General features: G+C 37.7%; 2 protein-coding genes across 5 annotated transcripts in view; one reads left to right on the forward strand and one right to left on the reverse strand.

The window, feature by feature from the left end:
- Nucleotides 1–16297, forward strand: part of RALGPS1 (Ral GEF with PH domain and SH3 binding motif 1) — a 394814-nt gene that overhangs the window by 204081 nt on the left and 174436 nt on the right. The gene's annotated exons all lie outside the window — the stretch shown is intronic.
- ANGPTL2 (angiopoietin like 2) overlaps nt 1–16297 on the reverse strand; it is a 41463-nt gene that overhangs the window by 16210 nt on the left and 8956 nt on the right. Inside the window, exons 1-2 of one of the 2 annotated variants that reach the window (XM_074973521.1) lie at nt 11413–11482; nt 3087–3943 (exon numbers count right to left, since the gene is read on the reverse strand). In XM_074973521.1, the coding sequence (XP_074829622.1) occupies nt 3087–3897 (811 nt within the window). In that variant the 5' untranslated portion in view covers nt 3898–3943; nt 11413–11482. Of the gene's footprint in view, nt 1–3086; nt 3944–11412; nt 11483–16297 lie in introns of those variants that run through there. The other variant, XM_074973520.1, reaches the window with a different exon arrangement.

Below are 16297 nucleotides of genomic sequence, written 5' to 3' on the forward strand. Positions count from 1 at the left end.
TGAAGTGTATACTAGCTGAGAGACAAGGTGGATGAGGTAATATGTTTTATTGAATCAGCGTCTTTTGCTGACAGAGAAAAGCTTGGCCAATAAAAGCTATTACCTCAACCGCCTCGTGTCTCCAATATCCTGGGACCAACACAGCCACAACTACACTGCATAGCTATTAGCGTCATTCCCCTTTGAGCTCACTTTAAGAATATATGATGTGTGGGAAAATGTTGTTAGAAGTAAATTTTAAAATGACTCTCCACCTTATTCATACCAATTATTTCCTAAAATAAATAAAAGTCAGTTTAATCTGGAGAGTACCTGATCATCTGAGAGGTTTGACAAGACCATCCAGCAAATGTTGGAAAGATTTATGGAATGGGTGTAATAAGCACCTATTGTTATACCTCAGTTTTTGGCTACACAACTTTAGACACTTAAGAGGGGCCTCACTTTTTTAAAGAAAGAGCTGAGCACCCATGCTTTGAAGATCAGGCCCCTTTTATATGTCTCAATTTGAGTGACCAAAAACCAAGGCAAGCAAAATCAATAATAACTTATGAAAATGTAAATGTCTGGAGGCTTTCAGTGAACTCAAGGATTTATGACTAGAGCAAGAGGAGATCAAAGGTCTCTTACTTACTGGGCACCAGACTTTAACTTTAAGACAGAATCTAGTTACTGGTCTCCTCCTGAGGTAGCAGAGCTGTGTGCTACCTCTTGCTCAGGGCTTATGGAAAAGCCACAGTTTAGCCCTGAATGTGTAGCAGTGTCATTGGCAAGTGTCAGTGAGTTAAAGGTCATAAAAGGAGCACACTGTTCCCACTCAATTGTCTAGGCATTGTGCAGAGAAACAAAGAGATCTGCCCTTGAGGGACAGTCAAAATTCAGGTGCAAGAACACTTTTGACAACATTTGGCATTGCTCCGATTTATGCTTGTAAATTAAAAATGGCAAGGGGGAAACAGCTTTTGACCCATTAAGAGTTCAGGGATTTAAACTGAGCTCCATGAAGTAGGGATCAAGAGGGAGATTTTCAAAAACACCTAAGGGATTTCAGAGCGCAAGCCCCATTGATAGCCAATGGGACTTGTGCTCCTAAATTCCATAGGCACTTTTGAAATATCTTCCCTGCCCTTAATCTTTATTTGTGACTTGTACAAAACCAGTTATGCTGTTGGTGTTTAACAAAATGGTGACCGTCAGGGCACATTACAAGGCCATCTCATAACCTAGGCTTTTGGGGAAGTAAGCATTTGATAAAGGCTGGTTTTTGTAGGAGGCGTTAGGGTCTAGTTTTGGTGTTCTTTAATTTGATTGTTGGTTTTGGTTAGTTCTTTACTTATTTTTCTGCTTTGGGAAGGCTACTGGGTTTTATTATATTGCTTGTATTTTAAAATTACATCAAAGGTGCCTAGAACTCAAAATAATCACTTTTTTCTCTTTGTGTTCTAAATGTAAAATAAATTAACAAATAATAAATAATCAGGTTAATAGAATTAACAATAATCTTGGAGCACTAAAATGAGAATCTCTCTAAGTAACTCTAATTTTGACCTAAAAGTAAATAATCCGGAAGCACAACAGTTAAACTGGATATGTCCTCCTCATCTTATTCTACTCCTAGAAACTGCAATACATGAAACAATTTGAGAAACAGTATGAGGCCAAAGTTTTAGAAACTGACTCCCCCCCAACTATAATTTGAAAACAGTGTTTTAGCTGGGTTGGGTTTTTTTCATGTTTTGATTGCTCACAGGTAATACCTTGTATGTCATGTTTTAGTCTGGAGCTGAGGTTTATGGCACAGTTCTAAACCATGGAAATGAGGAGTTTATAATGGAAAAAATTGAAACCATAAAAACAGTATTTGAAGTGAACTGACCTATTGCCATTTTATATTTCTAGAGTGATAACATAATAGCAGCAGAAAAGCAAAGTTTGTGTTGAACAGGTGTTTAACAGGCCAGATCCAAAGTCCATTTGATTCACTGGAAGTCTTTAATGAGCTTTGGATCCAGCCCCAACTGGCCAGTACATCCAGGACAGACACAGCCTTTCACTGTTTGTTAATTGATGGATTTCAGTTTTTAAAATGTGCACACCCTTTTCACACATAATGTAACCTTAGAACAACATTGCAGACCAAGGACTAAGAAATATAATAAACCCCCTCCCCCCCCCCATCACAATTCTTCAGAAAACTCTCCCGCTCGTTCACCAACTCTTCATCCTTTTCCTCCTTGGAAAAAGCCTGAGAGTACAAATGAGCAAATTCAAGCTGTGGCAAGCCAAAGTTGGAAGCAAATTCCTCAGTCTAGGACTTGTGAATATGAAGGCCCTGCCAACAGCATCCCTGCAATAAAGGAGGTGTTAGCTTGAATATCTCTCACATTATCTCAGCTACATTGATATTGCATGGCAGACACAGGTATCTTGAGTTATCCTGGACCCAGCCTGTTTCAGGTTTTTTACATCACAGTAAATATATTAAATTGAACCCAAAACAAACTGGGAGCCAGTGGAGCTCACAAAACACGAAGTACTGTGCTTCCTGTAAGAAACACCCTTAAAATTCAGCTGCTGAAGTAGCTGAAGTTTTTGAATGCTCTTGTGCGGAGAGTATTGCAACAATCCAATTTCAGGGGGACAAAATGTTGCTTACTGCAGCAGGATTTCTGTATTTGAAAGAAGAGGATGGAATCTCCTGGTCAAGCATAAATATTAAAGCACACTGGGGCACTGCCACTACCTAACATTTGCAAAACTACACCAAGTCCAGGCAGACTCCAAGGTTGGGAAGGCAATAACAAAAGGCAGACAAATTCCCTTAATAGAAGGACTCATCGTACCTCTGCCAGTTCTCCTAGCAGGTGCACCAAGTCCACCAACATAACCTCAGTCTCATCTGGGGTGAATCTGAACCAGTTCACCCTCAAACTTTTGCATTATCATTTGCTAAATATGTTACGTGCTACTTACCTCTGTCTGCATCTTTGAGACCTAAGTATGATATCTCCACCTCTGGAAAATGTGCTGTTAGTCACTGCATATTAAAATAGATATCATTTAGACATGCCAATAAAATAACTTACCAGATGGTTTATCAGTTGAAGTTGGACTGCTAGTAACTGGTGGCATGGTTGGTAGATTAGGTGGTAGAACCTTTAAATTCTGATCACTCTGAATCTCATTGGTAGCTATTTGGTTAATAATGCGATTGTAAGTAGGAGGCTGATACATTCTGTTTGGTGGTTGGGGAGGTTGGGGTATTGGCTTAATGGATGGCATTCTTTGACAATGTTCTTCTAGCTCTGCAATAATTATAGACTGGTTATTGGCAATTGACACCAAATGTTGATATTTGTACTCTAGGTCCTTGTATTTGTTTGCAAGTTGCAACATATCAGCAGTTTGGTTCAATATCTTATTTTCAAGTTGGGAAAGTTCTAATGCATTGTCCCGTTTTCGAATAATTTCATGTAGCAGCTGCATATAAAGTTGCGTGACACGAGAGTTCATATTCCGACTTTCTTTTCGTAAAAGTTTAACCTCATTAACAATCCCACCATCCACCTCCACCAATTGCTGAAGAGTTTCTATTTGTCTCTTTTGCTTTAGAAGTTCATTGTTAAGCAGCTCTAATTCTTGCTTATTTACCCGGTTTTCAAGAAGAACCTCAGGCTCCTTTGAATTAACACAAATGGCACCTGTCACTTTCTGCTGAGGTACAATAAAGGTGTAAGTGCACTTGTCCTGTGTGTCGCTGGACCGCTTATACCTGTTCATGTAAATGAATTCTTGCTCTGTGCCCTCATCACTGCTTTCAAATTCCTGTGTCTTGCTAGCAGTCACTCCAATGACTGCAATTAGTAATAAGCAAGTTAATCTTGCTGCCTTCATCATTCTTTATTTTTGGATAATTTTTCTTCTACAAATGAACTTCTAAAATCTGTTTAAAATAGAAAAAAAAGTTATTTAGTAATAATAAATAGAAAATAAATTAATGTGAATAAGAAGATTAACAACTGATGTATTCACTGGGAAGTCTTAAAAAAATCTCTTCAAGTGGTAAATGATATGAAAATATACATATTTTCATGCCAACAAATATGGTACACTTTTCATGTCTGGTAAGAGCTTCTACCAGATAAAGATAAAAAAATGGTAGAGAGGCTACTGAGACAAGCCTCTTCATGGAGACAAGTTATAACTTATTAGCATCCTGTGACCAGGATGTTAATAAATTGTGAAACATTGCTATAATTTCTCACCACTCACCTTAAGGAACTGAATTAGTAAAAAGTAAGCCCATATTTCTAGGACAGTGCCATCAGTTTCTCAGAAATTCATTTAAATAAAAATTAAGTTTTCATCGCTTACACTTGCAAAGATAACTTTCAAATGTGAACAAAATGTTGCTGATCCTGTGCTGTTACGGTTTCTAAGATGCACTAGATTAGGGCTGTCAAACTATTTTAAAAATCGCAATTAATCGCAAGATTTAAAAAAAAATAGTTGCAATTAATCACAGTTTTAATCACACTGTTAAACAATAATGGAATACCAATTTAAATTAATTATAAATATTTTTGGATATTTTTCTAATTTTCAAATATATTGATTTCAATTACAACACAGAACACGAAATGTACAGTGCTCACTTTATATTATTATTTTTATTACAAATATTTGCCCTGTAAAATGATAAAGAAAAGAAATAGTATTTTTCAGTGCACCTAATACAGGTACGATAGTGCAATCTCTTTATTGTAAAAGTGCAATTTATAAATGTAGAATTATATTTTTTCAGGGCTGTCGATTAATCGCAGTTAACTCAAAAAAATTAACTGTGATTAAAAAATTAATCTTGATTAATCGCACTGTTAAACAATAGAATACCAACTGAAATTTATTAAATATTTTGGTTGTTTTTCTACATTTTCAAATATATTCATTTCTATTACAACACAGAATACAAAGTTTACAGTGTTCACTTTATATTATTATTTTTGATTACAAATATTTGCACTGTAAAAATGATAAAGAAAAGAAATAGTATTTTTCAATTCACATCATACAAGTACTGTAGTGTAATCTCTTTATCATGAAAGTGTAACTTACAAAAGTAGATTTTTTTTGTTACATAACTGCACTCAAAAACAAAAGAATGCAAAACTTTAGCGCCTACAAGTCAACTCCGTCCTACTTCTTGTTCAGCTAATTGCTAAGACAAACAAGTTTGTTTACATTTACAGGAAATAATGCTGCCCGCTTCTTATTTACAATGTCACCTGAAAGTGAGAACAGGCGTTCGCATGGCACTTTTGTAGCCAGCGTTGCAAGGTATTTACGTGCCAGATATGCTAAACATTCATATGCCCCTTGATTGTTTTATTTTTGAATGCAGTTATTTTTTGTACATAATTCTACATTTGTAAGTACAACTTTCGTTATAAAGAGATTGGATTACAGCACTTGTATTAGGTAAATTGAAATATACTGTTACTTTTGTTTTTACAGTGCAAATATTTATAATCAAAAATAAAGTGAGCACAGTACATTTTGTATTCTGTGTTGTAATTGAAATCAATATATTTGAAAATGTAGAAAAAACATCCAAAATATTTAAATAAATGGTATTCTATTATTGTTTAACAGTGCGATTAATGGAAATTAATTTTTAATCGCTTGACAGTGCTAATTTTTTTACATAACTTCACTCAAAAACAAAACAGTGTAAAACTTTAGCGCCTACAAGTCCACTGAGTCCTACTTCTTGTTCAGCCAATCGCTAAAACAGACAAGTCTGTTTATATTTACTGGAAATAATGCTTCCTTCATATTTACAGTGTCATCTGAAAGTGAGAACAGGTGTTCACATGGTACTTTGTAGCTGGAGTTGCAAGGTATTTATGTGCCAGATATGCTAAACATTTGTGTATCCCTTCATGCTTCAACTTGTAGGCTCTAAAGTAATAATAATAATAATAATTTGTAATAAGCCTTTGTAAGTTGCACTTTCAGAATAAAGAGACAGCACTACAGTACTTGTAGGAGGTGAATTGAAAAATGCTATTTATTTTGTTTATCTTTTTACAGGGCAAATATTTGTAATAAAAATAATATAAAGTGAACAGTGTACACTTTGTATTCTGTGTTGTAACTAAAATATATTTGATAATGTAGAAAAACATCAAAAATATTTATAATAAATCTAAATTGGTATTAAATTATTGTTTAACAGTGCGATTAAAACTGCAATTAATTGCACCTATTATTTTAGTCTAGTTAATTTGTTTTGTGTTAATTGTTTGTGTTAACTGTGATTGACAGCTCTATATTAAATATAAAGGTGTTCAACAATATTTTAACAACTAAAAAGGAGCATATACATCTGTTCTATTGCTTAAATTTGCAGGAGGTGTCTGGCTTTAGGTATTTTTTTACCTTGATTAGTAACATTAGATCTCAGGGTAGAATGTTTTGAATACATCAGTCAACCCTGAAAACATTCCTACACAATTTACATATCCTGCACGTTAATAAATCAGGAACTTGGACCCCAAAACATTGTATACTTATAAAGTCTGCGGATGATACCAAACTGGAAGGGGTTGCAAGTGCTTTGTATACTTTAAAATCACACAATTTCAGCAGAGGGAATTTATCTCTCTCAGTTATTTGAACTGCTTTTCAACTAAAGTATTTAATGTAACTCTTACAAGGAAAATCCCATTTCCTTCATATTCCTCCTTACATTACAAGTTACTGCCTTAACGGGATCTGCCTTCAACACTCCTGTACAGACTAGCTACTAGTGTTTATTGACTTTTTGCAATAGTAGTGCCATTTTGGGGATATTTAAATTGATTTTAATCCCTCAGGTATTCAAAGCGGATCTCTGGGGCACTTTTCTTCATAAAACACAGTGGCCACAACGGCTAAGGGTTTATAAGACGTCACCCTTTTAGGCATTATGAGTTCAACATTGGTGTCACTAGCATTAATAAACTTTTCTGAGGCTGTTCCATTTTCAGCTATGCAACCAAATAACTCCTTGGCATTGCATATGTCTGCTAAATACTGCATAAAATATTCAGTCTTTTCTAAATATTCCCAGTTCTCTTCACAATGGCTAAAGAAAGAAAAACTCCATGATCTACACATTATATATAAAATCATACCAGGTATGTGTGTGTTTGCTATGTTTCTCAGTTCTGTTGTGAGAGTTGATATTTTGGATGTTAATTTTTGAATAACATGCACTCAGTGTATAAATCTGTCAATAATTGCCTATTACATAATTGCATCAGAATAAATATTTAGAGTATGGAACTCAAATATTTATAAGTACACACTTAGATTACAGGATGGTGCACTGCAAAATATACGTTCATCTGTTTGTGAGCTTGGATACCTCATTGGGGGTGTAGTAAAGTGCACTAGAATTTTTGAAGGGGTATATATTGCACTTTCCTTTAAAAATTGGGTTGCCCCTTTTAATGAATTTTAATGAATCAAAACATACTTTCATATTATTTCTGCAGTTTGGTTTTCTTTCTTTGTTCTAAGGAAAAATAATACGAACCTGTTTGGAAATCCTTTGCATACTGTAGCTCTGAACATTGCTTCATTTTGGTCAACTTGCATTGTTGTTATGCTCACAAGGGGTGGTTAGGTAGCTTCTCGATAATCAGGTTAAGATATTTTTATGATTTTCTTTTAAATATATTTTTGCCTTGATGTGTGCAAATAGTAACTCCCATTAATGCTACTTGGATTAAGGGAGTTAATACCCTATAATAGCCATCTATATTACAGCTTTTCTTTCATTGTATAAATGCTGGATTTCTTTCTTTTCAGACTGACTTGGGTATTTCAGCTAATTTTTGTGTGGGTTAGAGAACAGTGAAAGCACTGAAAAGTTTGTGAGAAAATATTGCACTTGAATGTGTGTATGTGTGCGTAATCCAGTTTGCATAAAAATATACAATGTCGAACTTGTTCAGCGTGTAATGCCTAGTTTGGCTTTTTCTTTACCAACATGCCATTATTATCTTGTTTTGCTGTACATGTAAAACATTTCCTTATAACCCTAATTTTCATTTAAAACACTTGCTTTTGTTTAAAATAACAAATTAAAAGCAATGGATTTCATATTCCCAATTTACATTTTTATGAGAAATGTACAGCTACAGTCATTTAAATCCAGTGGAAAGGTACAATTATGACTTTTGTGTCAGTGGAAAAAATTGATTTTAAAAGTGAAAATGTTAGCAGTCTAGACTTTTTCTAATATAATTTTCCCCTCTTCTATACCCACTTTTAACTGTCAAAGTTTATAATAAAAATAGTAATTTATGTAGTAAAGGCAATAGCATTAAAATCCCTAAATTTGGATCCATTTCTGGTCTTAGAACTAAAGACAATTATTTCTTTGCACTTTTTATTATTGGTTTCTAAAACTCTGAAATGCAGCTTTTCTAAACACATGAAGGCAATCATAGTATTGCCCAGACCTGCTGTAGGTTGAGGAAAAAGGATTAGTTTTTGAAGCTTTATAATGTTAAAAAAGGGACTATCTCTCAGACATTTTCTCACAATCTACATTACCCAAGCAGCCGTCAATTTCAGTCAACAGATGCTGGTCTGAGGAGAACATTTCCTTTTGGAAACACCATGTGTCATCATTTCCAAAACAACTTTTCTGATGTTTTCTGTTTTTTGAGAAATTTCCGAAAATGTCGTTTCATTCTGATTTGGAACAAAAACAAATTTCAAAATGCCAACATTTCTTGTGAACCAGAAATCCAGAGTTTTAGCCTGTTCTAGTTGTCAGCAAATATCTGAGAAATCCACTGGCAAAGTGGGTATCTAATCCCTCTCTAAAGTGGCAGAGGTCTGTACAGTGGATCTAAAGGTTCTAACCCAGCTGATGAGTCATGTGGGTATCAATATGATGCCACATGTTGAAATTTGTTTTTTTGAGTTCGCTTTAAAAAAAAAAAAGGGGATATTGCACACGAAAAGCCCCTATGTTAAAATAACATGATTATGTTTCACAGTCAAGCACTCCAAAGTTAGGAAAAGACTCATTCAGAACACAGGATGGACTATGCTCGGGGAAAGGATCTGGTCGGTGAAGTTAATGAGGCTGTTGTCATAGAATCAAAGGACTGGAAGGGACCTTGAAAGGTCATCTAGTCCAGTCCCCTGCACTCATGGCAGGACTAATTATTATCTAGACCAGTGTTCTTCATTGCAAGGCCTGCGAGCCATCAACCCTAAGTGCAGCTCCCTAAGTTCCCTCTAAGTTCCCAGAGCCTGCACCCCCAGCCAGAGGCCTCACCCGCACCCCAACCCTCTGCCCCAGCCCTGAGCCTCATCCTGCACCCTGAACCCCTCATCCCCAGCTCCACCCTAGAGCCCTCACCCCTGCTCCCCACCCTCTGCCCTACCCTGAGCCACCTCCCATACGCCTAACCCCTTGACCCCACCCCATGTGGCTCTCACATTGAAGGTTTTTTGCCAAAGTGGCCCCCCACTTCAAAAATAGTGAAGAGCAACTGATCTAGACCATACCTGACAAGTGTTTGTCTAACCTGCTCTTAAAAATCTCCAACAATGGAGATTCCACAACCTCCCTAAGCAATTTATTCCAGTGCTTAACCACCCTAACAGTTAGGAATTTTTTCCTAATGTCCAACCTAAACCTCCCTTTATGCAATTTAAGCCCATTGCTTCTTGTCCTATTCTCCGAGGTTAAGGAGAACAATTTTTCTCCCTCCTCCTTGTAACAACCTTTTAAATGCTTGAAAACTGTTATCATGTCCCTTCTCTGTCTTCTCTTTTCCAGACTAAACAAACCCAAGTTTTTCATTCTTCCCTCATAGGTCATGTTTTCTAGACCTTTAATCATTTTTGTCACTCTTCTCTGGACTCTCTCCAGTTTGTCCACATCCTTCTTGAAATGTGGCACCCACAACTGGACACAATACTCCAGTTGAGGCCTAATCAGTGCGGACTAGAGCGGAAGAATTACTTCTTGTGTCTTGCATAAAACACTCCTGCTAATACATCCCAGGATGATGTTTGCTTTTTTTGCAACATTGTTACACTGTTGACTCATATTTGGCTTGTGGTCTACTATGACCCCCAGGTCCCTTTCCGCAGTTCTCCTTCCTAGGCTGTCATTTCCCATTTTGTATGTGTGCAACACATTTGTATGTGTGCAATGTGTTCCTTCCTAAGTGGTGTACTTACTGAATTTCATCCTATTTACTTCACACCATTTCTCCAGTTTGTCCAGATCATTTTGAATTATAATCCTTTTCTTCAAAGCACTTGCAACCCCTTCCAGTTTGGTATCATCCGCAGACTTTATAAGTATACTCTCTCTGCCATTATCTAAATCATTGATCAAGATATTGAACAGAACCGGACCCTGAACTGATCCCTGCAGGACCCCACCCGTTATGCCCTTCCAGCATGACGGTGAACCACTGATGATTACTCTCTGGGAACGGTTTTCCAACCAGTTTTGCACCCATCTTATAGCTTCATCTAGGTTGCATTTCCCTAGTTTGTTTACGAGAGGGTCATGCGAGACCGTATCAAAAGCTTTACTAAAGTCTCTGGGACCCTTCCTCATTTGTTGCAGAAGTTGGAAGGTGTTTAGTGAATGAGGAAGGAAGAAAAGAGGATAGTCCCATGGTTAAGTTAGTTGAGTGCTGCCCAAGAGAATTGGAATCTATCCCTGCTTCTGCCGCAGATTTTCTGTGTGATGCTCAACAAATAACACACACATTTTCATTTGTGGCCACTAATTGTGTGTTCCCCGTTTTCTGGGTATCCAACTTTAGACTCTGGGGCTGAGCACTCACAGCTGCAACTGAAGTCAATGGGAGCTGTGCTTTAAACATATCCAAGTGCTATAAAATGCTAAGCACTCTGAAAAATCAGGCCCTCGATGGCTCAAATTGAGCAGTCAGAATTAGTGGACATGGGCAATCTTAATTCTAGCATTTCTCAATTACTGAGTGTTTGACTTTGCAACCTTAATGTTCTGTTAACACCCTTTTTATATTACCTTTTATTTATGGTAATGCCTGTCACGTGCTTTCCAAATGTTCAGGAAAGTCAGTGCCTACTCTGAGGAGCTCACAGTCTGTGGACCCTGGAACTTTTGCCATTGTGACAGCTTGGTTTGCTTAGAGCATATTTAGATAACATGATAGTAAGAAAGCTTGCTTTCTGCATATGCCTGTCCCTCCACCCTGGGAGTTCCACTGGTGGAACTTGCAGTGGTTTTTGATCAACTGTAATAAAGTTGTTGAAAAATTTCCAGTGTACGTACACCTCCCTAAGAACATACTAGCCTGAAGGGGAGGGCAAGAAGAAGATGGGAAAAAACCTTACTGCATTGCTGTTAATAGCATTAGTATTCTTTCTTTGGGAAACTCCTTGCTCTTTGCTTTTGTGGACTTGCTATGAGGAAAGCAGACAAGAGAATGGAGTCAGTACATTTGTATAGCAAGGTCTTGCCATTCTAAGCAGGAATACTGTAGTATTAATAATTTATTATTTATTTACTGCGTAAAATGAAATTAAGTGGCAACTCTATTTAACATACATTTTTTACAAAGCATCATGCTAATAATTAATGTGCCTGTTTAGATCATTTTTACAGATATTCACATACTCTGAATAAAAATATAATTGAACGTCAATGGTAGTATTATGTTAATTGTAATTATACCAATTAAAGAGATAGAATTGTAGTGAGGCTTTGTTAGTATGTTTCAGTAAATGATACAAGAAAACTGTATCAGCAATGATTTTTGTGGATCTTTTTGAAAATTGTTTATTTCCCATGTGTCTCAAATTTTAGTATAACCAGAATGAAACTCATTTTCATTTTGCAATTAGAAAGGGATTGTGGCTTATGGTGTTTGGCAAGAATCTTGAGAACTCGTCAGATACAAGTTTTGGGTTCAGCATGTCCAAAGTAGCAAGGAACTGGCTGTTACAAACAAGTTCCATGTATTCTTTAAAGCAGAGTAGTTTGAAAACTCTGGAAAAATAAAGAACAGAAATTAAAATTACCCCAGATAGCTTTAACTTTCATAACCAGCATTTGCACAGCAGGTCACACTTGGTTTCCAGAGTTTATATTTCCACACAGATGAAACCATTCTTGTAAATGTCTACAGCACAGTAGATGTAAAATGGCTTTGATTTCAGTATTTGAATTGTAGACCTTTTCTCTTCACAAACCCTGTTTATTATGACCCATGGAAAGAAACTCTTTTTTCCCCCCCTCAGAGTTCCATTATGACCCTTTTACAGTGTTTCATGACTTTAATTGAGTGCTGGATTTGGGGTGCTTCTTCCTTTTCCAGGCTGAAGAACCATAGAGCAAATCAGAAATGTTTCTTCAGCTTCTCCAATGGTAATTCATTTTTGGAGAATTACAGAGGAACATGGGAATTAGGTTCATTATCCTCATCTGAACATAAGAATATCCAGCGTTTGTCCCTTGTGCCACCTCTCAAAAATGGAGGCTAGAGAAAAGGAAGCACGAATGAAGAGCAACAACTTGACTAGATTGTGCTGAATCTTTTCTTCCTCTCATATCCCATTGTGACATGGAGGCCCATTGGTACCAACAGACAAAGGCTTCCCTGTTTTTTACAAGCAACTCCTGTCTCAGGCCAGACAAACTCACAATAACTAATACACCATTTTCATAGTATTTATCCATGAAGGGTAGCATGTGAGTTCTCTACTGAAAGCTTGTAACTTATCAATACTCGTAATCATTGAGAGCTGTGTGTGGGTAATATTTAAAGAATAATGTAACTATGTTGAAAACTATGCCTTATGGTCGTAAAGGTTAGCCACCAGGGAAACTCGTCTCAGTGATGGAGCATTTATGCAGGAGGGAGTTGTGACCTTTCCCTGATTAGCCAGTAAAGTAATGCAAGGCTCAATTGTCTACCCTTCGCCCTTCCCCAGAATAGACCATGGAAAACCATCAGACAAGCGCAAACAATCCAAACCATTTGGAGGTAGAAAGGAACATTATAATAGACAAGGAATTGCCTGTATCTGAATAAAGACAAAATATGAATTCAGTATATGGCAAGGTGGAGACAGGCACTCAGCATCCATTCACTGAGAAAATACACTGCTGAGCAAGGGTGTTTCATGAAAGATTGGCTCCTGGTTCATGGGAAGCCAGCAAGCTCTGCAACAGACTGAATTTTGTGCCGGGGTTGGGGACCTACTTTATTAAGCAGGAAAGGTAATTATTAAGTGTAGTCACTAGTTTGCATTTTATAATTTTGTTTTGTGTTGTAACTAGGGCTGTTGATTAATTGCAGTTAACTCATGTGATTAACTCAAAACATTATTCACGATTTAAAATTTTTATCATGATTTATCGCAGTTTTAATTGCACTGTTAAACAATAGAATACCAATTGAAATTTATTAAATATTTTTGGATGTTTTTCTACATTGATGACTGGGCAACAAAATGGCAGATGAAATTTAATGTTGATAAATGCAAAGTAATTCACATTGGAAAGCATAATCCCAACTATACATATAAAATGATGGGGTCTAAATTAGCTGTTACCACTCAAGAAAGAGATCTTGGCGTCATTGTGGATAGTTCTCTGAAAATATCCACTCTGTGCAGCGGCAGTCAAAAGAGCGAACAGAATGCTGGGAATAATTAAGAAGGGGATAGATAATAGGACAGAAAATCTCATGTTGCCTCTATATAAATCCATGGTATGCCCACTTCTTGAATACTGTGTGCAGATGTGGTCGCCCCATCTCAAAAAAGATATATTGGAATTAGAAAAGGGCAACAAAAATCATTAGGGGTATGGAACGGCTTCCGTATGAGGAAAGATTAATGAGACTGGGACTTTTCAGCTTGGAAAAGAGACAGCTAAGGGGAGATATGATTGAGGTCTATAAAATCATGACTGGTGTAGAGAAAGTAGATAAGGAAGTGTTATTTACTACTTCTCATAACACAAGAACTAGGGGTCACCAAATGAAATTAATAGGCAGCAGGTTTAGAACAAACAAAAGGAAGTATTTCTTCACACAGTGCACAGTCAGCCTGTGGAACTCCTTGCCAGAGGATGTTGTGAAGGCCAAGACTATAACAGGGTTCAAAAAAGAACTAGATAAATTCATGGAGGATAGGTCCATCAATGGCTATTAGCCAGGATGGGCAGAGATGGTGTCCCTAGCCTCTATTTGCCAGAAGCTGGGAATGAGTGACAGGGGATGGATCACTTGATGATTACATGTTCTGTTCATTCCCTCTGGGGCACCTGGCACTGGCCACTATCGAAAGACAGGATACTGGGTTAGATGGACCCTTGGTCTGACCCAGTAGGGCCATTCTTACGTTCTTATATTGATTTCAATTACAACACAGAATACAAAGTGTACACTGCTCACTTTATATTATTAATTTTGATTAGAAATATTTGCACTGTAAAATGATAAAAGAAATAGTATTTTTCAGTTCATCTCATACAGGTACTGTAGTGTAATCTCTTTATCATGAAAATGCAACTTACACATGTAGATTTTTTTTTGTTACCAATCGTTAAGACAAACAAGTTTGTTTATGGGAGATAATGCTGCCCACTTCTTATTTATGTCACCGGAAAGTGAGAGCAGGCATTAGCATGGGACTTTTGTAGCCTGCATTGCAAGGTATTTATGCACCAGATATGCTAAACATTCATATGCCCTTCATATATTCATAGATATTAAGGTCAGAAGGGACCATTATGATTATCTAGTCCAGTGATTCTCAAAGCTGGTCCGCCACTTGTTCAGGGAAAGCCCCTGGCGGGCCGGACCGGTTTGTTTACCTGCCGTGTCCGCAGGTTTGGCTGATTGCGGCTCCCACTGGCCGCGGTTCACCACTCCAGGCCAATGGGGGCTGCGGGAAGCGGCGCAGGCCAAGGGACGTGCTGGCAGCCCTTCCCACAGCCCCCATTGGCCTGGAACGGCTAACCGCGGTCAGTGGGAGCCGCGATCGGCCAAACCTGCAGATGCGGCAGGTAAACAAACCGGTCCGGCATGCCAGGAGCTTTCCCTGAACAAGCGGCGGACCAGCTTTGAGAACCACTGATCTAGTATGACCTCCTACACAATGCAGGCCACAGAATCTCACCCACCCACTCCTGCAATAAACCTCTCACCTATGTCTGAGCTATTGAAGTCCTCAAATCATGGTTTAAAGACTTCAAGGTGCAGAGAATCCTCCGGCAAGTGACCTGTGCCCCATGCTGCAGAGGAAGACGAAAAACCCCCAGGGCCTCTTCCAATCTGCCCTGGAGGAAAATTCCTTCCTGACCCCAAATATGGTGATCAGCTGAACCCTGAGCATGTGGGCAAGATTCACCAGTCAGATACCCAGGAAAGATACCCCATGGTTTGGCTGCCATTCCAGAGGACATGCTGATGATGCTGATGATACTTGTTAAAAAATAATACATTAATTAAATGTGTGACTGAACTTCTTGGGAGAGAATTGTATGCCTCTGGTTCTGTTATACCTGAATTCTGTCATATATTTCATGTTATAGCAGTCTCGGATGATGACTCAGCGCATGTTGTTCACTTTAAGAACGCTTTTGCTGCAGATCTGACAAAACGCAAAGACGATACTAATGTGAGATTTCTAAAGATAGCTACAGCAGTTGACCCAAGGTTTAAGAATATGAAGTGCCTTCCAAAATTTGAGAGGGAAGAGGTGTGGAGCATGCTTTCAGAAGTCTTAAAAGAGCAACACTCCAGAGCAGAAACTACAGAACCCGAACCACCAAAAAAGAAAATCAACCTTCTGCTGGTGGCTCAGATTATGAAAGTGAACATACATCAGTCCAGACTGCTTTGGATTGTTATCGAGCAGAACCTGTCATCAGCATGGACGCATGTCCTCTGGAATGGTGGATGAAGCATGAAGCGACATATGAATCTTTAGCGCATCTGGCATGCAAATATCTTGCGACGCCAACTGCAACAGTGCCATGTGAATGCCTGTTCTCACTTTCTATTGTGGCATTGTGAACAAGAAACAGGCAGCATTATCTCCTGCAAATGTAAACAAGCTTGTTTGAGAGATTGGCTGAACAAGAAATAGGACTTAGTGGACTTGTAGGCTCTAAAGTTTTACATTGGTTTATTTTTGAATGCAGTTATTTTTGTACATAATTCTATATTTGTAAGTTCCACTTCCATGATAAAGAGATTGCACTATA

The sequence above is a fragment of the Natator depressus genome, chromosome 16 (assembly GCF_965152275.1).
Source record: "Natator depressus isolate rNatDep1 chromosome 16, rNatDep2.hap1, whole genome shotgun sequence".
Taxonomy (NCBI): domain Eukaryota; kingdom Metazoa; phylum Chordata; order Testudines; family Cheloniidae; genus Natator; species Natator depressus.